This window comes from Juglans microcarpa x Juglans regia, chromosome 4D (assembly GCF_004785595.1).
Source record: "Juglans microcarpa x Juglans regia isolate MS1-56 chromosome 4D, Jm3101_v1.0, whole genome shotgun sequence".
NCBI classification, from domain to species: Eukaryota; Viridiplantae; Streptophyta; class Magnoliopsida; order Fagales; family Juglandaceae; genus Juglans; species Juglans microcarpa x Juglans regia.
In genome coordinates, this window is record NC_054600.1 from 29,825,146 (window position 1) to 29,850,187 (window position 25,042).

Genomic DNA, 25,042 nt, shown 5'->3' on the forward strand with positions numbered 1-25,042 from the left:
CGTTTGAGGTTTATTTTGACTTAAGTAAAAGAGCGGTTAGCGCTAGTTATAAAATTAGTTTTTTTATTTTTTATTTATAATTTTTAATATATTTAAATATTTTTAAAAAATAAAAAAATATATTAATATATTTAAAATTATTTTCTTCATCATTCGGTAAAAAAAAAAAAAAAACTCTGAGTAGTCAAATTTAACAATAAGATTTGGACGGTATAATAGACTTTTCCTTAAAAAAAATTATTTTTTAACTGTAATTGTATAAGCGATGGGAATTTATGAAAATAAATTTGTAAAGAAAGAATTTGACATTTTTGAATAAGTTATTCGAAGTGATTTTGGTTTTTTATGTTTTTGGTTGTAGAAACTGACGTTAATAAGTTGTGGAAAAAAAGTTACAGAGGATTTTTTTTTTTTTTATTGGTATACAACAAATGGGTTTAGCTTGCTTTCTCTTCATACGAAGAAAAAATATATTTGTTTGTTATTAAAAATATAAGTAGTATTATATGTATTTATATTTTATTTATAAAATTTATTTTGTTAGCTTTTTTTATAAATTTATAATTTTTAATTCTTAACATAATAATAACTAATATAGAAAAGTAAATTTCTTATAAATTTTTCTTAAATATATTTAATATTTTTCTGAAAAAAACAGTACGACATAATACCCGAGTGGGCCGACTCCATAATTGTAAAGACCAGTCGAAACCGGCCCGGAAGCATCCGGGTCATCATACACACGAACGTGCGCCGCGTTTGAACTTTGAAGTTAAACCCTCAAAAACCTAACAGCTTCTATGCGTCCGCCTTCGCTTCCCAGTTCCTAGTTCCCACCGCGTCTCTGAGTCTGTGATGCTCACTCTATATCTCCTCTCTCGTCCCTCACTTCTCCCAGTCAATCGCAGTCATAGACCGCCATACATATAACACCCTGATTTGTTTTGGGAGCTCTTTGTCTGGCCACAGAAATGCTCGAGGCTTATAAGAACAGCTCAATCGACTGGAAGCCATCTCCTGTAGTTGCACTAGCCACCAGCGCCGACGACTCCCAGGTCGCCGCGGCTCGAGAAGACGGCTCTCTCGAGATTTGGCTCGTCTGTCCAGGCTCCGTCGGCTGGCACTGTCAGCTGGTACCCAGAACTCTCTGCCCCCTTCGGTTAATATCATATTCGCCAAAAAAAAAAGAAAAAACTTATTTATACGTTATATGCGCAGACGATCCATGGGGACCCCAATTCGAGGGTTTCGTCACTCGTGTGGTGTCAAGCTGGTTCAAAAGGTTTGCCTTGTGGTCGGTTATTTTCGTCTAGTATCGATGGGTCGGTTTCGGCGTGGGATCTTTTTTACTTGAAGCAGAAGGTATATTTGTTATTCCTTAACACTCATTCTTATGTTAATGTTTTTGAACCGAAAATCACCGAACATTTTTCGCCTCTTGTATGTATAAATATTTAAATATATTGCGAAGCTGACATCCCTTTTTAGGATTTATGGCATTTATACCAAAGTTTTGAATACTTTGACTGTTTCGAGTAAGGCATTGGAACAAAATATTTGTACTGTTTCAGAATAATTTATATATAGATAAATAGAAATGATAGTTACAGTCGTAAGTACTTAAGTGCCGCGTAATCATTTTGAAAAAAGTGAGTATATATGCGACTCAAATGAAAAAAAATTTATTTTTTAATAGTAGATTCCTCTCTCTTTTAAAGTGACTGTACGGCATATGCGCACTCTACGATTGTATCTAGCATTACTCATAGATAAATTAATTATATATTTATAAATTATATTTTAAAATAACATGAATGCAAATCTTAAAAAGTTAAAATACATATTTATAAAACTCAATAATACTTCTAAGTTCTCAATCTAATTATTAAAAAAAATAATCACCCATCTTCATCACGAAAAGGTGAGTAGGGATTTGATTTTCAGTCCTCGAGAAAAGGAAATTAAAAAAAGTTAAGAAAATAGTATTTAAATGTGAAAATTAGAGTGAAAATTATGAAAATACACTGAAAACACAAAAATCCACTAATTTCGACCGGTACATTGAAAATCGGCTGGTATTGACCAAAATGTATTGGTACGACCGCCTGTTACGAAACACATACCTTTCTTGTACCGGTCACTATCCCGACACGCTAAATACCAGCCATATCGACTAGTACAACACGGTATTTATAACTCTAATTTATACCTTAAGAAGAAACATCAACGAATATAACAGTAGTCCTGAAAATAAGCGAGATGCTTTGTAGCGTTTGTATAGTAGTTAGTAATTGCAGTCAGTCATATAGAACCCCTAGGGGTTGGTTCAGTGGTAAAGACCTTGGTCTTGATGGTATGCTCCCTCTAGGTTTAAGGTTCGAATCCTCTGTGTGCAAACAATTACAATTCATAAGGGCCATTGGACTAGTGGATTTTTCCATGACTTACCCAAAGTGCACTTGCGGAAAACTCCTTGTTGAGGGCATGTGCACTTCCGGGATTAGTTGGGATGCTGTTTCCGGACACCCGGTGCCAATAAAAAAATAAATAGATTGAAGTCATATAACTTAGACAGCAGTCATCATAGGCAATGCCATGGGGGGTCCACTGATAGTAATGTTGCAATGAATTAGCAAATTGCAAGACTTCCTGGCATATGCAATTCTGGTTTTTTTTCTTCAAGAATCTTCTGCAAACTGTAATTTATTAAGAACAGAATTTTAGTAGAATAAACCTGTTCCATTAGCAATTTGTTACTCATTTAATGTGCTTAAACTGCATATTATTCTCATGAATTATTAGATAATGTTTATAGACTCACATATTTGCAGACAGTATTAAATTCAATTGGAGTCTCAATCTGGCAAATAGCTTTAGCGCCATCTAATAACCATGTACTTGATACAAATCCCAAGTCTGAGCATATTGGAAATGGGTATTTAAGTGACAAGTTAAGCATGGATGATCATGAAATGAGTGAAAGTGAAGATGAATCTGACTCAGTTGAGCTTCATGAGCAATCTGTTACCAAGTTTCCACGTGTAGCAATGGCTTGTGACGATGGTTGTATGCGGATATACAGTATTTCTGACTCAGATGAGTTAATTTACACCAAATCATTGCCTAGGGTCAGTGGTGAGATATCTTTTCCTCACCATATATACTTGACATCTCATTGATTCATTTTTCTTTATTTTTTACATTTTCCCAATCCTAATCGTAGAGATTTTTTGTGGTATTGTTATCTTCAGGACGTGTTTTAAGCGTGACGTGGAGTCCTGATGCAAATATGATATATTCAGGGAGCAGTGATGGGTATGTATGTGATATCAAGCATGCTTGATTGCTAGATTTGTGGCCCATGCTCCATGTATCACACTTTCATTTTTGCTGAACTCGAATATATCTGTCCTCATAGATGGCGTGATTGAAAACATCTTTTCTTTATTTTGCAGGTTTATAAGATGCTGGGATGCTAATGTTGGTAATGAGATGTACAGGATTACAGTTGGACTTGGAGGTTCAGGTGGTAGCCCTGAACTTTGTGTATGGTCATTACTCGCTTTGAGGTAAAAGTAGATATATCTTTTTATGGTAATTGTTTTTGTTTATATGTGGCTTATAGGGGTCTGTTTCGTTTTGTTTGTTATAAGAGCATTAGCATTACATTTCTGATATCGAGTGATTGTTCATTTTAGGTGTGGGTCCCTTGTTAGTGCAGACAGTACTGGTAGTGTTCAGTTTTGGGACAGTCAGCATGGGACTCTTTTGCAGGCATATTCTCTCCACAAAGGTGATGTGAATGCTCTGGCAGCAGCTCCCAGCCATAACAGGGTGTTCTCTGCTGGTTCTGATGGTCAGGTACAGGATGTTGGTCTGTTTGGAGTTGAAAGTTATATATTATCAAGTTTGGTTACTCGGTCACATTCAACTTAAGACGTGGCATTGTTTCTACTTTTCGAATCATCATCTTCTACTTGAAGCTATTTAAGAAAAGTAAAACCGCATTCAGCATTTTATTATTGCATGATACTTTCCCTATGAAAATTTCTGGATATTTTCACATTATTTTCAATATTTCAAAACTAGGGCCAATTCCTTTTGTTCAGTTCACTGCAAAGCAAATGAAAACCGAAGCATTGTAGAGACTGATTTGCATGACCAGGAAGGCCAGTTCTCGGGTTTGTTTGACAGTGATGATGTGCTGAATATTCCAAGTGAGTTCTATGATTGTTGGTGGTTATGGAAACATGGAAGATGTTTAGAGACAGCTGGATGAGGTGACGTGTTGAAGAAATCTTATGAAACAGTTGAGAGCTTTTGAATGTTGCTTTTTTATGCCGGATTATTTCCATTTGGCTTGGATTCTTGAGATTGGCTTAGATTTCTTTGTTGGTTAGAGACTTGAGAGGCTCAACCTCAGCTAAACCTGGTTGGCCAAAACCATAGGGGTTTCTAGTCCAGTAGATTTAAAAATTGAGAACAATAGTCTTTTGCTTGGAAGGTTATGTAAATGAAAAGGCAGTCATACATGTTCTGAGGGGCTCAGTTTCGGGTCAGCCTAAACTCTGTAGTGAAGATAGGTTACAGTGGAAGGTTGAATGTTTTGAGATCTTTCTAAGCTAGGTGATGTTCTTGATCCAACACTTCTTCGTAGCTCTATAGGATATATAATAGCCCAGAACTTGGATAATATCTTCATATACTAGCCCTGCTTGCTTCTTTCTGTATGTTGTTTTCTTTGGCGGGACAATTTATTATTTTCCCTAATCAAGATACAAAGGTATGACACAGCTGTGGGTTATTTTTCAAGATGAGAGATTCTGCACCAAGGATCTTATGGTTTCTGAAACAGTTTCATTAGCTTAAAATCCTTGAAATTTTTTTTATTAATTAGTTTTATCTTTATGTAGCCTTTTTTGCCCTCGCCTCTCTCGCCTGTTTGTCTTTTTAGCCTTGATATACTTGGTTATTCAACTGAGTAATGTTTTTTATTTGTAGATTATTCTGTATAATCTCTTTAGCGAGACAGTGGGACCTAGTGATGACAAAGCATCTTCGACAGCAATGAAGAAATGGACCTATGTTGGTTATGTAAGAGCTCATACACATGATGTCAGGGCTTTGGCACTGGCTGTTCCAATCAGCAGGGAAGGTCTGTCAATGACATCATCATACATCTTCTTCTTATTAAATAAGTGTCATACACAAACATCCTATATGCATAAATATATGCATATATGTAAAACCTATAGTGGACACAGTTTTGGTTATTTCCAAGTTCTTAAATTACTGTATTCTAATTGGCAGAACTGTTGCCGGATGAAAAGGTAAAAAGAATTCGACGTAAGGAGAAGCCCATTGAATTTAGTTACCATAAGTGGGCCCACATGGGAGTTCCAATGCTTATCTCAGCAGGTGACGACACAAAACTTTTTGCTTACTCTGCGAAGGAGTTCACCAAGTTTGCTCCTCATGATATCTGCCCTGCACCCCAGAGAGTACCGATTCAGTTGGTGCATAATAAAACACCATTACTTCTAGTCCAGGCTTCCCATTGGTTAGACATCCTGTGCGTACGCACAGAAAGTGTTGCCTTTCCTGACATGGCTTGTGGTCCTTCTGGCGGCCTTGCGATGACAGATTTGCTTGCTCGAATTAAGGCTAAGGCATCTCGGAGGATTATTTGCAGTTCTATTTCTAATTCGGGTGAACTTTTTGCATATTCCGATCATGTGAGACCCAGCCTATTTGAATTGAAGATGCTTGGAGCTGGGAAAAGTACTACTGTTAGTAAAAGGCAACTTCCTCAGAGACTGCCATTTGCCCACTCAATGGTTTTTAGTTTTGATTCATCTCGTTTGATGATAGCCGGGCATGATAGAAGGATATATGTAAGTTTTCCTTTGGCTTTATTGCTTTCCCTATGTTTTTAATTATTTTATTTTTTAAGGTCTCTTCCTTTTTATTTTTTTTGTATTTAACAAGGCACCCGCCATATGGCAAGACTAATCTTTCATGGTTCATGCAGACGTCCTCTTTCAGTTTTTATTTGTCTCTAGGACTATGAATTGTTTCCCCAATACATGTATTTACAAATGCTTGTTAACATTATGAGATGTTTAAATTTTGAAAATTTTTATTGTAAAAATGATGATTCTATATTTTTTTCAGTTCTGGTTTCTAATGCTTTGATGAAAATTTGCTCACGTTGATGGACGTTTTGTCAAAATTTTTTGAACAAATCGTTCCTTCAAGCTGGGCTTTAGGTTGCCATGTCTTCCTCCTCACACGCATTTTTAATAGGATTAGTAGAGTTCTATTAATCGTATTGAAAAGGTATGTGTGTCTCACATGCTCTTTAATCCTATTAAAAAAGCATGTGTTTCTCACATGCTCAAGGAACACATGGTAATTTAGGGCTCGTTTGGATACAAAAACCACCTCATCTCATCCTATCTCATCATTACGACATTTCCAAATTCCCATACAATATAATAAATAATTCAACCTTTTCAAATTCCAAAACAATAATAATATTAAAAAATAATATTCTAACAATATTTTATTCAATTCATCTAAAACCATCTCATTTCATCTCACTATCCAAACGAGACTTTACCAAGTTGGAGGAATTTCGTCGACTCTTTTTGGATGGAAACATTGTCCAACAATTTTCCTTTTTGAATAAAAGATGAAGCTAAGAGCCATAATGATCATACTGTAGAGAGGTTCTGCCTCCAGATTCCTGGTTTATCGCTTTTGTTTCATGACCTTTTCCTTGTGCTACAGGTCGTGGATGTGGGCAGCTCACAACTAGTACATACCTTCACACCGTGCCGTGAATTGCATGATGAGCAATTACCTCCAAGGGAGCCTCCAATCACAAGAATGTTTACCAGCTCTGATGGGCAGTGGCTAGCTGCTGTCAACTGCTTTGGAGATGTATACATATTTAATCTGGAGACTTTAAGGTTTGAAACAGCATTTGTCGAGCATTTGTTCTAAAAAATGATGATACTGTTCTTTATTATTCAAGCACTTCAGACATCATTAGTCATGACCTAGTAGAACAGACACCTAGGGAGATCCACTAATTAATTTTCTGAGAATGTTTTTTTTTTTTTCTGTAACTGGTAATGATTTGTTTGATGGTATAATAAATTATCACCATCTTTATGGTTCACGGTCATGGCTGAATACTTGTGTGGAGGATCCCATGAAAAAGGGCTTGAGGCTGAGAAGATTTAAAAGCCTGATTTTGCTGCAGCACAAGCTATATCATCATTTATCTATAGGGCCATAATCTTCTAAAATGCCTGCTTGCGTTGAGTTTTCGTTGTTGTAAACTCTTTTTGGTTCTGTGGAACAGGCAGCACTGGTTCATTTCAAGATTGGATGGTGGCTCTGTTACAGCTGGCGGTTTTCCTCCAAGAAACAACAATGTGCTTATAATTACAACCTCTTCAAATCAGGTCTATGCATTTGATGTGGAGGCCAGACAATTGGGAGAATGGTCAATGCAACACACATTTGTTCTGCCAAAGAGATACCAAGAGTTTCCTGGGGAAGTCATTGGGCTTTCTTTCTTGCCCTCTTCAAGTTCATCGTCTGTTATTGTTTACAGTGCCAGGTGCTTCTCTACTCTAGTAGATACTGCTGTGGTGTAGTTCTGTTAGGGGCTCAGAACACGGGAAATTGATTAATTGATTGAAGCAGATAAAAAGAACTCAACCCGGCAAAAAATAGTAACTAGAGTTGTCACTGAATTTATTGGTCAGTACAAATTTGAATTATGTCCTAATAGCAAAATTATATGCTGTAAATAATGTGCAAACTAGCATTCATTTTCCAGTTAAAAAGACTTATCTAAAATAACTTTTAAGATTTACTTTCTTAAGAAGCTGCACCTAGTCTTTATCTTTGATTACCTATAAAAAAAAAAAGAAAAAAAGAAGAAGAAGCTGCACCTAGTTTTTCTGGTTTTATTTTCTGCTTTAAAGTCAAATAACTGCTGTGAGCTTTAAACATTGATGCCTCACACAGTTCAATATCCCAAACTTGTTCCCACGAACATGCTATTCAATGAACCTGTGTATATAAGTCTTTCTTGAGAAGTGATGTTTTGACTGCACATTTGTAGTGTTCACCGATTCATTTGAAAATATTCTGGATTGACTTTGAAGTTGTACCGACACACAATACCATCAACTAATCTGTTTGATTGATAAACTTCCCAATAATTGTCAATTTGATAGTGGATCCATGTGTGGAGATGGATGTACACATCTTGATTTTATTTTTGTTCATAATACTAAACACTTGAAATTGAAGGACATTCTAGCAATTTTCACTTTGTTTTGACAGTTGGAGAGTGTCCTGGGGAGTGAGAATAATAAATTAGTAATTCTGATGGAAGCTATTTGTTTTGTTTAAGATATAGGGGTCGTTTGGGTAAGTCTCATATTTTCATTAGGTCATATTTTTTTTATTAGTAAATAAGAATTTTATTAAAATGCCAAGTACACGGGACATATACAAGAGCAATTCCTATGCACGAGTGTCTAAATATACAAGCAATACCTATGCACGAGTGTCTAAATATACAAGCAATACCTATGCACAAGTGTCTAAATATACAAGGAAATCATGTACGTTCATGCCATACAAGGAAATCATGTACGTTCATGCCATTAAAAGTCTATTACAATCGACCGATGGAATAAAGTACAAAGAAATAAAGTTATAATCTTATCCATTGTCCGTTCATAATTGTCAAAACTTCGACCATTCTTCTCCATCCAATATATGAAAATCATCTCCAGCAGATAAAGGCTGAAGGTGGGCGGTATGAAGGTAAAGGCAGAAAATTATTCTTGGATTCATTTGGGAATTGGTCATTCTTATATCCGTTTAGATTACTTTTATTTTGAGTAAAGCAGATGCATAGTTACTTGATATCCTAATCTTGTGGTGGATAAAGACTTGGTGCTTGTTACTAGCATAGTGTTGGACATGTTATTGAATTTTGAGTGATCTGACATTTGTAATTTTATTTTTTCATGTTTTAGGGCTATGTGCTTGATTGACTTCGGAAAACCCGTGGATTGTCGAGATGAGAAGGAATTGGTAAATGGTCAGGATACAGCATTAAGGAATTTACATAGTACTCCCATAAAAGGGAGACTGAAACGTATACTTAGAGATGGTCAAACAGAGACTAGACTCGGTGGTAGAAAAAATTTTGAGTTTTTTTCTTTTAGAAACCCTGTTTTATTTATTGGACACCTTTCCAAAAACTCTCTGTTGATCATAGACAAACCATGGATGGAAGTGGTTAAGACTTTCGATACATCACCGGTTCACAGACATATATTTGGGACATAAATGATTCTCAAAAGGATTCGTTTATACAGCCTTTGGGGTGGGGGATTTTTGATGTGGCTACACTTGGTTCTCCCTCGTCACCGCGGCTCTAGAGCATCTTTTTGTATCCTGAAAGTAGTAATTTTTAGTCTTCCATTATTCATTTTAATTTACTAGATCCTTCCCAAGATTGTTGTGCACGTTGATTTTAAGCATTGCAGTCTCAAGTTTTTGTATTTATTTCGTTACATTCTCCAATCAATCGTTGAAAAAAGATATTGTTACATTCTCCGATCGATAGTTGTAATCTTGTAATGCATGTGGTAACGAATGAATTAAACTTTGCTTTTCAAAGCTGGATAACAAAAGTTTAGATCAAATGGTTAATTCCTAAAATGTACCGTATACTGGATTTAATCATGCAGGCATAGTTTGTTTTTGCAGATGAGTTAAGTTGAAAGTTTTGGAATATATTTTTTTAATATTATTTTTATTTTGTGATTTGAAAAAGTTGAATTGTTTATTTTATTTCGTGTGAAAATTTGATAAAATTGTAATGATTAGATTAGATTAGATTAGATGAGATGAGACGAGATGAAAATGGTTGTGAAAATTTAAGGGATATTTGGTAATATATCTCATCTCATTTTCTTCCCAAACATCATTAATATACAAATACTTTCAAATTAATTATTACAATTTTTTCAAATTTCAAACTAAAAACAAATAACAATCTAACTTTTTCAAATTTCAAATTAAAATTATATTTAAAAATTATATTCTAATAATATTTTAATTTATAATATTTTAATTTAATTTTTTTTTCTCATTTTCAAAACTCTATAAATACTTAACTCAAACTATCTTATTGTTATTCACACAAAGTTTTTAATTCATCTCATTCTCTAAGTATCTTCTAATATTATATGGCAATTAATTACAGGTTTGGGTACCAAAGTATTTTTAACATTCTCTACTACTATTCTTTACTTTATTATTACTTTTTACTTACTTTTATTATTATTCATTATTTTTCACCTACTTTTTACTACTATTTAATATTCTATTATTATTTTTTCACTATTATTTACAAACATTTTTAACACTTCATGTATTCTAACTACCTAAACGCAGGAAATTTATGATGCGACATGACGAAACAGAAATTGTTATATTGGATAATTTTTTCACAAAAATATTTTTTATAATTTGGAAAAAAGAAATATAACTACATTGTGTGAACTCTAGTGTACTTAATGTTGGGGTGCACGTTACCTGCAGACAACATTTAATATGGTGGAGGAGTTCATAGATTGTGTCTATCTCCCTTTAAATTATTGAAAATATTTAGATAAAAAAAATTGTAAAAGATATTAATCTATATCGTAGACACGAGACAATTGAGTGGTGTAAAAGGTAAATCTGGAGAGTGCAAACTGCATGTAGTACTATGATCCCCCAACATTCACTCTGATATCTTCTTCGGACAACAAATTAAGAAAGATCGACATGATACAAGTGGTGGAGGTCTTGTTCTTTTCCTGAAAGTCGTTTTCCAGGATATGGGTGCAAAATCTGATGAAACCGCCAAAACAAATTCAATAATTGCACTAGTGTGTTGCTGCATGTATGGATCATATTCTTAGTAGGTACTGCTAGATATCCCGGGGGGGGGGGTGGCGCACTGCTTTCGGTCCCTTTTTGGTGGAAAATGATGCTTGGCTTTTGCTTCCTTCCATCAGAAAAATAGTCTGTTTTCGAGTAGCTAGGATGGCTTTACATGGTTGCATTTGCCAAATACTTCCAGCCTAAGTTGTTTTAAGCAAGGCTGGCAATAGCAGAAATAGAAAAAAGTGTGGCACTTATTGGCCTTGGGTCGTCCTATGTTTAAAATGATGCTTGCCTCTCTCTCTCTCTCTCTCTTTCTCTGCGTATGTGGGTGCAATGCATATCCAGCTTTTGTCCAGCCCTGAGTAGCTGGTTTTCCACGTTAGCAAAGAGTATGTATTATTTAAGCTGGTTTTCCATGGTTAAGCTGGCAGATATCCATTCTCCTTATTATGACTTCGAAGTGTATGTATCTCCTTGCCTTCTGGTTAATCATTGAAGAGTTATGGTTGGAAGGTTAATTTCGTGGCTTATTTATGTCCACAACGAAAGATATCCTTTTTTTTTTTTTGTGTGTTGTTATTATTATTATTATTATTCATTCCAGGTGATTTGACAGATTTGCTCCTGCAGTAGTATTAAGGAACGGGTTGAGCACGACAGGATTATAAAGAAGCCCCACAAATAATATGTGCGACAACCATTGATGTCAGAAAAAGAAAATGAAAACAGGAATTTCCTTTCTAGATCTGTAAAAAAAGAAATCATGTGCTCAGGTTGTTTCCCATTGCATTGACAATCACGGATAAAAGGGGAGTAGAAATTGAAACACAACTAAAAAGGAAAAACAGAGGGGCAATATCCTTTTGTAATCAGATGCCATATTTTACAGCACTCCTTATCTCAGTCTCCAAACCAGCTGCAGCAGCATCAAAGCTAAAAGAAGTCATTTCCAGTTTCTGTGAAAACCACCTGCCAAGAGAAAAAAACAACAATATTTCTACAGTCAGCATCACATCCTTGAAGAATTTCTATTGGCTGCAGAGGACTCAAATCCAAAGAAATTATAGTGGGCCACCTGGTTCTTCTGAATCTGGTTTTTTGGCAAAAGGCTTCAAGAAAGTAAAATGCTTCTGCACTGTAGATTTTACCTGCAAAATATTCATAAGTGTCGCCACTTAATTATAGGAGGACGCTCATATAGGAAACCTGGAAGGAAGAGAAGGTACCTCAAAATGCGTTGCAGAGAAACCCTGAGAGAAATTCAATAAATTCTCCTTTGAATCTTCATTCCCATAGAGAGTTGAATCCACCTGCAAAGTTACCAAAAGCCCACACTTGATAAAGTTTGTTGCAAGTGAAATGCTAGCAACACATGTATTAGTATATACAAGTGCATTTATTCTATAAACTTGCCTTGGAAAAGCTCAATGCTGGGGAGCTAGCAGTGTCATCAAGACTTGAATGCAGCCGGTGTCTGCCATGTTCTTTGGCCTTGATTTTGCTTTTGTTTTTGCGGTCCCGCTCAGAAGCTGAAGAAGAATAGAAATAACATCCATTATCATGAATGCACTCTTCATCATCTTCAAGGTAATGTGAAGGCCCAGAAGAAGCATCAGAGAGCAAGGACAAATCTTCTTCTTTCTCCTCCATTTCTGCTCCCTTTCCTCTATGATAGTCATCCGTACCACCAACTATGTGGAATTGAGTTTCTGAAAGTGAGGATTGGTCTAAGTACCGAGTCCAACCTGATTCACACCCACTACTGCACTGTGAAGCTGAGATATCCATTCTAAGACTCAGTTTCTTAGCCTCTTTACCACTTAAAACTCCAATGGCCCTCACCTATACATACATACATATATATAGGCTCTCCTCATGACAGAAATATATGAGAAAATTGAGCTTGTAGGTGAGCCACTGAGGCTGAGCCTCTCTCTCCTTTCCTCTCTCTCTCTCTGGTGCTATTCTCTATATAAGCAGAAGAAGAGAAGAATAGAGGCAGAACAAACCAATGGAGTCGCACTCAAATCCTAGACTACGTTTGGCCTCTGCTCTATCCCTTTGCCTCTTATATTATCTCTATGTGCATGAATCGAAATTGCCAGTTGTGCGCGTGTATATCATTATCTGGTGTTTTTGTGAGTGCGAGAGAGAGAGAGAGAGAGAGAGAGAGAGAGAGAGAGAGAGTGGTGATGATAAGGAAAGAAACAACAGCAATTGGTAACAGCGGTGACAAGGGAAGTGGTTATTGTTCATTTACAAATGTAGTTATACTCGTCCTCTATATACTGTAATATTTCAGATAAGTACTTTTGATTTTTTTGTCCCAATTTAAGATTATAAGAGACACCCAGTTTAGATTTTAGAGCAGGAAAAAGTTAAAAGTATGTAAACACGTCTGCTGTGTCAACACATATTTCATTTTAATTATAAAAAATTAAAATAATATTTATTAGTTGATGCGACATATTTCTAGCGCTCCACATTATGTGTACGCATCAAATATGAGCTCACAAACAGATTTTTCAACACATTATATGATATGTACTTTTCTTTTTCCTAAACTTGTTAGTAATATCGTTTAAATTGTATTTAGATGTTAAATTGAGATAAGTTGAGAATTAAAAATTGAATAATATATTATTTTTTAATAATATTATTATTTTGATATTTGATAAAATAAATTGTTTATTATATTTTGTGTAGAAATTTAAAAAATTTATAATGATGATATGAGATGAGTTTGGAATCCAAAGTCACTGTTAGTCAAATTCATCTTTAATATTTAGCCAATATTTTACATTTTTACATTTTTCTATTATATTTAAATTCAACCCTTACATTAGATTATCCATTCACTATGTATATAATAGTAAAATATTATTAATTTAATAATTTTTTATTTAATTTATTTTTATCACATTTTGTAACTCTACCAATTAAATGCTAATAATAATTATATTCTAATTAAATTAATATTAAAAAAATCATATTTTCAAAAGTTATTTAATACTAATAACAAAAAATATTGATTAAACTCATCTAAAATTCTATCTAAATTTCTTAATTACAAACCAAATAGTATTTTTGCTTAAAGTGAGAAATTAATATTTTAATATTTGCTTGAAGTGAGAAATTAATATTTTAATATTTGGTGAATCAATTGAATTCTCTATCTTTGGCCAACCAATGTAGCAAGAATCTAAATTATTTTAGCTTTGCCCCAATTCAATGTGAGATATTTTTGACATCAATTATGTAATTTTAGCCAATTTTTTCATTTGGCCAAGCCAATGTAAATGCTCTTAAAGGTCCATATAATGGACAACACGATCACCAACAAGCCAACAGGCAACAACGCTTGCCCTCCCCAATTATCTTAGATACTCAAACCTCGTTTGATTACGCAGTTTATATGAAATGAGATGAGATATTTTTATTAAAAGTAGAATAAAATATTATTATAATATAATTTTTATTTTGGAATTTGAAAAAGTTGAATTGTTTATTATATTTTGTATAAAAAATTAAAAAAATTATAATGATAAAATGAGATGATATAGTTTTGTGTATCCGGGCCTCATTCCATCACATGTCAAAAAAAAAAAAAAAAAAAAAAATTGGATAGCTATCACAAATTCACATGAAGCGGGTTGTAAAAAGTAGAAGATGGACAGATTAAAAGATAACCAACCAATCTTTGCGCAATATCCATGAAATGGACTCGTACATATTACATCCTCGCAAAACCCAACAAGGGGGACAAGATATATTCAAATTGATTCTAACCAAAATTCTAGCCAATCTCTAAACTAGGAGCTAATAGGTTTGAAAAACCGTGCCACCAGCAATGACATAGAATGAGATTTCCTTAGTACAGTACAACTGAGAATGTGTTCATTTTGGTTACTGGGGACAAAATCCTCTCTCATCAGAAGGTAGAAAACCACTCCACTCTTGACTCCTACCACATCCAAAATGAGCATTTGCCAATTCTTCCTTCATTCATTTATCTATCTATGGATATATCTGATGCAACCTAATGATCATACATTTCTGGAGAGATATCTCGACTCCAGTCCTTTACATTCTTAAACCAATACATGCTTTGAAAAAGAGATCTAATGTTCTTATCAAAGTGTCCTGTTCATCGACTCAAAAGCATCATACAAAAGAAACAAAACCAACCCATAAAATGAAACACATGAATAGAGTTCCCTCAGATTTGTTTTTAGGAGGTGCTAATTAGATTATTAATCAGATGGCATAAATCACTGACCCCAATTAATTCGTGCAAAAAGTACTCAGTGATTGGCCATTGATTGAATAAATAATATCTTTGAAATGTCTCCTTAATAGATTCTGGGACCGACTTTGGATCCTCGAGTGAGAGACGAGTCAAATTTGTCATAGTTTGTGTATGTGAAATGATCAAGTCATTTGTAGTTGTTTATGAGAAACCTCCAATATTCATTTTCATCAAATGCTCCATGCCTTGGCTATATGTACACGTTGCTACTTTTGCGATCGACTACGTTGCATTAATTTGACCACAAATCCTAACCTTTCTAATTATTAGGAGCTAGCTACACGTTACTGACATATTAACCAAAAGACAGAAGGGAGGAAAAGCCTTTGGGCGTGTATTAAAATTGCTAATTGACTTTGATTGTATTCTATCTATTATTTATGATATTACTTTTTAATATTTTTAATTGGACAGAATCTTCCTCCATAGGAAATTATCTTCAATCCATTTAATTAATAAAAATGTCGGTGATGGTCTCCCTCAGTCGGATCAGATCAGCAAAATGCAGCACAATTCTTTTGACTGTGACTTTTAGTCATAGATTTTTAGTTATCAGACAATGTAATCGTTTTTACGCGGCATCCCCTTTGCGGGACATGAGTTAGAGTTAATCTTTTGATTCAAGAACCGACTTTTTTATTTTTATTTGCTGGTGTTGTTTTTGCTTATTTTGGAACAATTGTTAGGGACTCACATCCCATGGAATCTTGTATCTTTGTAACCAGTTAGTTTAATCTATTATTTTCTTGAGAAAAAAAATTGTCAAATGTTCGTTGAACACGTGAGAATCACGTGTTTTTTAATGAAAGAACGCAAGATAAGTTTTAATTTACACTTTTAAAAAAATAAGTGCTTGTCATATTCTCAACGAACACTTATCTTTTTTATAAATAGATGGGAAGAAATTCAGGTCATCTCCCGAATGGGATACTGTAGGTGTTTCTGGTTATGGGTCAAGACATCTAGGGGCTATCTAATAAAGAGAAGACTCGCTGGTTAACCTATGGTAGATCACCATGTAAGAATGCATTGCAGATATCAAGTTGACGAAATGGCCACCCATACGCACAAGCGAGAGAAAGAACAACACGAAAAGTCGGTGTTTTAATAACCTGACTAAAGGTATGATCAAAGTCAATGTCTTGCTGTTGATGGAACTCCTTGGCAACAAAACGAGCCTTATAACGCTCAATGGTGCAAATTTCGAGAAAAACTCTATCCTTCTTAATATATTTTTCTCCCGTAAATTTCACGAAAGATATTTCTAACAGAACAAATTTGCAGGGTCGTATTTCCTTATCTCCTTGTAGTTGTACACACATTCATTAATCAGTACAGCTAATAATAGAATCAAATCAATTTTGCATGGGCTTCACCTGCACCATGAGCTTTCTAACCAGCTGGTCCCCTCCAATACATGCTTAGGTCAAACATGGGCTCCCTCTCTGACAACTTTCAAACCCTTCTTCTAATCAGAGATTCTATCTAGCTCTCCCTTAAAACAACCCCACTCCATATCAACGAAAAGAAAAATAAGAATGTTTGCACCAATGACCCTCATTTATTTGTACGTACGTTTTTGACTATTGAAACCCATGCTGCATATACGTACAAAATTCTATACAATCCAGAGTTGAAATTTTGTAAAGTAGGACCTCTAAATAGTTTTGTGAATGATTAAAATTAGAAGACCCCCCAAAACCCTTAAAAGACATGTACCTCGATGCTATGATTCATGTGCATTACATGTACTGAGTTGGATGTCATTCTCAAATTGGCCGTCCATGCTTGAGAGGTCCTAATAGCTTGGTCGGTTTCAGACTGAATACAGCCAGGACTTGGGAACTACATTTATCTACCGGAAAATGATCTATATTTTAATTATGTATACACACAGAGGGACAGATACTTTAAGATCTTCAGTGGCCATCCTCGTCGCATTAATTGGAATTTGCATTGACACATCAATCACGATCAAAGAGCCGGCTCCTGATTTCAAAATGTTGGTTCTGCTCGGCATTAGCACAAGTTTAGTGGGCAACTGACGACATCGATCAAGAGTCGCCGCCCTGCTGTAGTCTCGTTCGATTGCCAATTCACCACGCAATATTAGGTATAGTTGTGGAGTCTATAATCATTATATAATTTTTTTTTAAAAAGAATGAAGTTTATTATTAAAAAATTAATTTTTTATTATATAAATCTTATATTTATTTAATTTTTTAAAAAGATTACACGATACTTATATATTTTATAATTGTAAATATAATTTCTCTTCTTGAAAATGATTATCAATTCAATTATGAAGGGAAAAAAGTAATTTAGAAAGAATAAATAAACCTACTTTTTAATACATGGACGCATCGTTACTCCTGTCCTATTTTCTTCTATTATTATTACGTCTTTATTTGACAGATAGCAAATCACCTTGTCTCAATCCAATCCTCTCGAAATGAAATGAAGAGTCGATGTAAACTTGCATTCAATATAATAGAATAGGAGACTGTCGACATGCACTGGATCCATCGAGGATTAAAACAAAAAGATTGCTTCTTTAGTTTATAAACCGATTGTTGTATGGATTGGATTAAATGAACAGAAGAAGCACAAAGCAGTCGATGTACAGTCGCAACAGCTAATTATCAGCAACTTTTTTCTAATAATGTAATCATATTATATTATAAAGCAAGTGGAAATTATCACGTCGGTGAGCCCTGTTTTAGTGTTGTCAAACAAATGTGATACATATGAACAAGCATCTTATCGGCAAGACCACTATTCCAAGAAGGACTTATATGGCATATAGGCAATGGAAAAACAGTTAACATATGATCAGACCCATGGCTACCTCAACCGGTGTTATACAAGCCTCAAAATGGAGACAAAATATTGGGAATTGATGCTACAGAGGAAAGACTCTTAACAGCTGATACAAAAATGTGGAATATTCCTTTAATTCAGTCCATATTCAATAAGTAGGAAGCTGGTCTTATTTTTCAAATCCCTATTAGCCAATGCAACCAGCCAGACAAGAAAATTTAGAGAGGCAAAGCAGACAAGAATTTTACAGTTAGAAGTGCCTACCATATACAAGGGGAGAGTATGGAAAGAACAAGGGGTTAACAATCTAACAACACTAATATTTCAGAAGAATGGACCAAAATTTAGAAGATTGACATCCCTCATACAGCAAAAAATTTCTTATGGAGAGCTTGCAAGAACATACTACCCACTAAACTGAATTTATGTAAGAGGAAAGTTTTGGATGATCCTACATGCCCTATGTGTTTAATGGAACAAAAAAACATACAACATATATTGTGGGGGTGTGTCTCAACAAATGATGTTCTTAACTTATATACCAGGAAAATATAGAAAAGCAAGAGCTAAATCAAGAGTATCATAGAACTAATGCAACATATGTTCAAGAAATTGAACAAGGATGAAATGCAGGAGCTAACTTTAATACTCTACACCTTATGGTGGAGAAGAAATCAACTTGTTTTCAAAAACATTTACATCGACCCAATTCTGTAATTAAAAGAGTAAGACACTTGCAAGAAGAGATCTCATCAAGGCAGACAAGAGAAGCTACTCAAATTTCATCTGTTAACCAAAGAAGAATAATATGGGAATGTCCACCTCAAAGTTTTTGTAAAATCAATTGGGATGTGACAGTTGATAAAAATGTTTGTAAAATAGGGATTGGTGTTACTATCATATATGAACATGACAATTTTTTGGCTACCTTGAAAGAGATATAAGATTCAATTCCAAAACCTTTGCTAGCAGCACGTAGAGTAGCAAAATTTGGTTTGGAACTTGGTATGTACAGAGTAATTTTGGAAGGAGATTCCCAAACAGTTGTAAAAGAGGTGCAACAGATGAAACAACAACATGGCTACTTTGGCATGATAATTTCGGATTTAAAAGAAACACTGGCTCAATATGATGAGTGGAAAATATGTCATGTAAATCGTAAGGGTAATTCAATTGCTCATGAACTAGGAAAGACTACATTACATGTAACTGGTTACATAGTTGAGTTGGAGGAAGAGTTTTGCTGCACAACCTCTCCACCTCACTCCACACTCTATATTTTTTTTAATTTTTTAATATTTTTTTTTAAATTTTTTTTGAGTTTATTATTTTTAAATTATTTCAAATTTTCTATTCATTATTCATATAATAAATATTTGATAAAAGAAAAAAATAATAAAAATTAAAAAAAATGTGGAGTGTGGAATGTTAAAAGGTTGTGAAGATTTATTCATAAAGTAATGTATTTCCCGCCGGAAAATATTCAGGCCTTTGATCTCCCGACTAATCGATTGCGAATTAGAATCTTGGTCCCAATGAAAGAACAGGGATACTGTCATTTCCTTCTTAGGATTATCTTAATGTTCTTATCTTTTCAATCTGGGCCTTAGTTTTTTTATTTTTTTTATATAGGTAAATGGTATTAACAAGGACAAAAGATACAAAACCACAAACACCTCATAACAACTGTTACAGTGCAAATTTATGAGGTGAAGATGGCTTATTTATTTATTATTTATTTTTACCAAAGTTCATTCAAATTAATGAAGCAAATATGGCCTTTCTTTTGCCAAGAGAGAGAAAAAGGCAGCACTTGAAAAGAAGCCCATGACTATGAAATTAGAAGTTGTAGCAAAACACATCAAATCTTTAACGTGGTATATTAACCACACAATGGTAAAGCATTGCATTGCATTTTCGTTTCCCTCTTGCAATGTGAATGGAAGACTATAACTTTAGCAGTAATAGTTGTAGATATTCTTCTTTTGTAGGTTTAAACAGCTGGGAAAAGTTTATTCAGCAGGCATGGGAGTCCATAGAATTCATCCTTTCTAATGTCCGAAGCATATAAGCTGAACTTCTCCCACCAATGCAAGCCTGTGTCTGTTCTAGTGGTGTCAGTTTCACTAGAGAGTGAGCAATCCAAAATCAAAGCAACCAGTGCAGCCACCGTTGTGTGAGCGAGACGTGAAGATGACAGTCACTATATCATCAAACTGCAATTTATTTAAGGAACTTGGGTAGATGCAAATGGTGGGAACATTGACATAGATATTGAACTAGTAACACGACACTTGAGACCAGTTCAGTTCAATACTCACCCATCCGGAGTGGGTGTGAATGTGTAGAGAACTCGGATCTACATGATAATATTCTCTGAAGTATTGTGGTACTGAAATGCCCATGAAGAAAGAAAAGCCCAGAATAAATTTTGTTCTGAAACTGTTCAGATTACAGAATTGGAGAAAACCAAGACCTGCAGAAGCTGCATGTAACGATATTAACTGATGTTACTGATTCTTGTTTTGATGTGAAGTATCAATTAGCCAACAAGCAACATTGACCATGATGCACTGATCATAGGGAGTCAATGCAAAAAACGGATACTTACAAACGTAGCTGAAGAACACACAGTACAAAGCTCCTATGATTGGTAGGGGTATAGAAGCAAAAAATGCTCCAAGTTTTCCTGGTCAAGGACATCAGTTACCCAAATTAGAAGTGATTATAAGAAAATCAAAACTATAATGCAATATGAAGACTGCAATTTTTCTATATTTTGTATGCATTCCTGTTTCCAACATTACAAAGAAAGCTGTAATCCCTCGATGTCGAATGTTATGAATCCCACGACACTTATGATATGTTGATTTAGATTTTAACACTCAACACTGTCAACAAGCTTGAAGCATTTAATTATAGAGTTAAGCAAGCACACCAAATACAGAGAAGAAAATCATAAACACTGCTGATATTTGAATGACTCATCGACTTCCAACTCTCGTCGATGCCAATGGACCAACATTTTCCCTGTACATGAAGCAAAGCACAATAAGGAAACATAATGCGGAAATATGTGCATATACATGTGTTGAATGTCTACCTTCATCTGTAAATCATGTTGCACTACATGTGCGTGAGTCCGTGACTCTTACAAAAAGACTCAAAATATGAAAGGGCAATTCTAGGAATATTTCAATTTCCAACCAAAAAACCATGGCATGTTCACCCATCCTCTCCCGCACAAAAGAAGTCAGAGAAGGATACACATACTTAGATGGTAGGTACCACCACATAGAACCTTATTTGTCAGCTACATCAGGTTGAATTAATATTCATAGATGACTTCCAAAATAAACCCACTATTAAAAAAACTCGAGTTAGAGGTGGAGCAAGAAGACAAGGATCTGCTTCACTTGATAATAGCTTTTTTCTTTCATTTAAAAAAAGAAGGTTCTTACACTGATGCAGAAGCGCCAGTTACAGAGCCAAACAAGCCATTGAGCAAAACTCCTATTTCCTGAAAATCAAACAAATTTTACAAGTGATGAAGCAGCAAATATTTAGCCAAGAATGGAAAAAAGAATCATAATATGTTAATGAGACATCATTTAAACATGTCCTACCAGCCAGCCAACACCACGGCTAGTAACAGAAGGTGGCACAGGTGTGGCACTGCCATATCTTGCTGTTGCAAAAAATGTACCAGTAGACTGCAAATATAAGAGGAGGGCTATCGGAAGTGAAAGGTTTTTACTATTGTATGTCTTATCCATGATTTCAGAACGATGAAAGAAAGTTTTGCAGATTCATAAATTCAACACAAAAGCTGATGAGGTGGTCACATGAAATGTTTGCGGTATATGCTTTCAGAAGTAAATTGCAGAGAATGGTGTTGCGGAGCAGCTAGCTAATGAAATATAAACGCATGAAATCCCTGTTCAGAAGTGAACCTCAAAAAGTGAAACAAAAGAAGCAGCCATCATTGCAAAAGCTTCTCTGGCATGAAATGTGGGGCTTCCCCATTGAAACGGATAATAAGGAATATATAGCCTGCAGGTAATGACAAAAAATAATATGATGTAACTAATTGTAGTCAGAATTATCTTCAAAACATGGAAAATTATAGGCCAAATTGTTTTACAAATTTGCAGACTTCCCAAATAGCAGTTGAATTCAATCTCTGAAGAGATTTGCCTCAGGGAAAGACAGTTTGTGTCCCAATAACATGAGAGAGAAGAGGATTAAGAAGATTGCACTACTTAGCTTTGTAACATCTTGGAAGAGTAAGAATACAGGAAGAACATAAATATGAATTCTGAGGCCCTCCCCGTAGGAAGACTTTAATTGACTAACTTTCTCAGAGCTGTCCAAGTTCTACTTTGCTATCATGCAGTCAGAAATATTAAAATAATCCCTTGTGCAGAAATTTTGGTTAGTTTGCAAACTGTTTTCATCACTTTGTTTTTCTTTTCTTTTTTTGTGGGGGAGGGGGAGTTGGAGCTAAGAACAGTTAATTGTCAATTCTCTAGTTCCGACCATATCTTGCTTTTGGGTGCTTTTGGACAATGCACAATAGTCGACTTTTATTATCAAACGTCAATCTCAGATTACTTATTGATGAAGCTATATCAAATTATGAATAGTGGTTTCAACTTTTAAAAGAAAAATAAAGAAAGCAATTGGTCAATATTTCTAAGAGTTTGTTTAGAAAATCTCACCAAGGAGCTGCAGTAAAGAGTCCAAGCACGATCTGTGCAGCAACTAATCTGAGTCTTTGCAGGTTTGTTCCTATACACACCACTTGAAGTAAGAAATTGTGCATAACCAGGCAATTCCAACTGAGAAGAGCACTGCGAATCAATCCCATATTGGCCTCTCTGGTTTCAGCAACTGGGGAAGATACTGCAAGTACACACGAAGTTGCCAGCTTGATGGATCATCTGTTTTCTTTTATTTTTATTTTTTAATATTTGCAAGTTGTAATCACAATGAATGGGTCTCTAATGGCAGTGTTAGGATGTGCAAAACACCCTCATTTCTTTTGAAAAAGTAAGTAAATTTACGAAAAAATTTATTTTTTAATAATAAATCTCATTCTTTTATAAAAAAATGCATAGTACTTAGATACCTACAATTATATATAGTATTACTTTTTACATAAATGTTTCATACATTAGAAAAGTGAATCCCCTTAATCGCTGGTTCCCGCCACTAGCCATGGGGGAGTACTCTTAGAGCACTAACATTAGTTTTTCTATATGCATCTTTAAAATCACATCTTTTAAAGATTTATTTTGCATATCAAGAAAAAGCTCCATATTGGATAATGCATCTTTGAAGTAGATAATAATAATATATTATTATTTTTAATTTATTTTCTTAAAATTATTATTTTTTTATATATTTTACAATTAGCATCACGTGCTCAAAAATACAAATTCTATATATCTAAATATTACTAATTTCATATATCAAAATGATTAATTTTATCAATAAATATTAATATGCACTAAAAAATATTTTATATCATCAACTTAATATAAATTTCATATATCAAAATTATCTTAGTATAAATTTCACAAAATTGATTTTAATGGGTAGGAGAGAGAAAAAACATTAAAAATAATGTTTGGAGAATGAATTTGAAGAAGTACTATTCATATTTATGTAAAAATTTAGAGATGTATAAATCAATATAGATGAATTTAAAGATGTATTATACAAATATGAATACAAAGACGAAGATGAAGATGGATAAGGCATTTCTATTTTCTAGTGCTCTAAATACTGAATGCCGGGTAGCTGTTCCTTCACTGGGTGTGGTTGTACTTGTACCTCCTCAGGTATTTTGTTGCCACCTCCACCATTGCTGTCACCACCTTGGCCTGTCACTGCAAAAGACTTTTACGTACAAAGGGGAGAGTCAAGAAACAGTTTTTAGATGTAGGAGAGGTAAGTTGTAACGCCTCTCTAGAAAAATTCTCAACAGTATCTACACATTTTATTTTTTATTTTCTTAAACTCTCGCCGTCTCGTTCAGCAAGAAAAAAAAAAAAAGAAACACCATCCAAAATATATGATAGTTTTTGTGAGGAAAAATTTTAGACATAAGTTTTTACTCTGCACACTAATTAAAAATATATAATTTTATTTTTTTACTCTCGTATTTTATATTAAATTGAAATATGAAATATAAGGATAAAAAAATAAAATCATATATTTTTAAGTGGTGTGTAGGAGTGTAGAGTTTTTGTGTGCACAACTCTTTTGTGAGTAGTGGACTTAAACTGCAATCGAATAAAATGACAATTGAATAAATGGTATATATTTTATGATAAAAGATATTTGCAATTGCGAATTGTACAACCGTCGCATAATTGTTTTAAAAAAATAAATAAAATATGAGACCCACATAAAAAAAAAAAAAATTAATTTTTTAATAATAGATCCCATTCTTTTTTAAAGTGATTATGCGGCGTTTATACATTTCACGGTTGTATGTAAAATTATTCATATTTTTTTATAAATCAAACTGCAACAAAATAATGAGGCAACCATAATATTAAAAAGAACTTTAGGTCTTGTTTGATTTAAAGATGAGATGAGATGAAAGTTAAATAAAATATTGTTTGAATATAATTTTTTTAATATAATTTTTATTTTTAGATTTGAAAAAGTTAAATTTTTTATTATAATTTGTATAAGAATTTGAAAAAATTATAATAATTAAATGAGATGAGATAATTTATGTAACCAAACAAGATAGTCTAAATCTGAAACAACTTAAAGATCTCAATGACCAACCATTGTTGATTGTACGCTTCAAAAAAAAGACCAACCATTGTAACTCTCAATCGTAATGGCTAAATCGGTTGTGAGGCCACAAAAAAAATATATATAAAATGACAATAATTATGGAATATTTATATTCCA

General features: G+C 34.1%; 2 protein-coding genes and 1 pseudogene across 2 annotated transcripts; 1 reads left to right on the top strand and 2 right to left on the bottom strand.

The window, feature by feature from the left end:
• Positions 1-683: 683 nt before the first annotated feature.
• Positions 684-9,655, top strand: LOC121260352 (WD repeat-containing protein PCN-like). Its single transcript, XM_041162189.1, has 12 exons — positions 684-834; positions 928-1,133; positions 1,219-1,362; positions 2,832-3,135; positions 3,252-3,315; positions 3,456-3,569; positions 3,699-3,861; positions 5,002-5,155; positions 5,311-5,894; positions 6,793-6,974; positions 7,373-7,633; positions 9,072-9,655. Exons 2-12 carry the CDS (start codon positions 972-974, stop codon positions 9,385-9,387), a joined length of 2,448 nt encoding a protein of 815 aa, XP_041018123.1. The 5' UTR covers positions 684-834; positions 928-971; the 3' UTR covers positions 9,388-9,655.
• Positions 9,656-11,722: 2,067 nt separating this feature from the next.
• LOC121259041 (protein SOB FIVE-LIKE 5-like) lies at positions 11,723-13,101 on the bottom strand. Its single transcript, XM_041160522.1, has 4 exons — positions 12,391-13,101; positions 12,204-12,287; positions 12,053-12,125; positions 11,723-11,946 (listed from the first exon to the last, which is right to left on the bottom strand). Exons 1-4 carry the CDS (start codon positions 12,763-12,765, stop codon positions 11,921-11,923), a joined length of 558 nt encoding a protein of 185 aa, XP_041016456.1. The 5' UTR covers positions 12,766-13,101; the 3' UTR covers positions 11,723-11,920.
• A 6,818-nt stretch (positions 13,102-19,919) lies between these two features.
• Positions 19,920-23,129, bottom strand: LOC121259108 (annotated as a pseudogene).
• Positions 23,130-25,042: the final 1,913 nt, after the last annotated feature.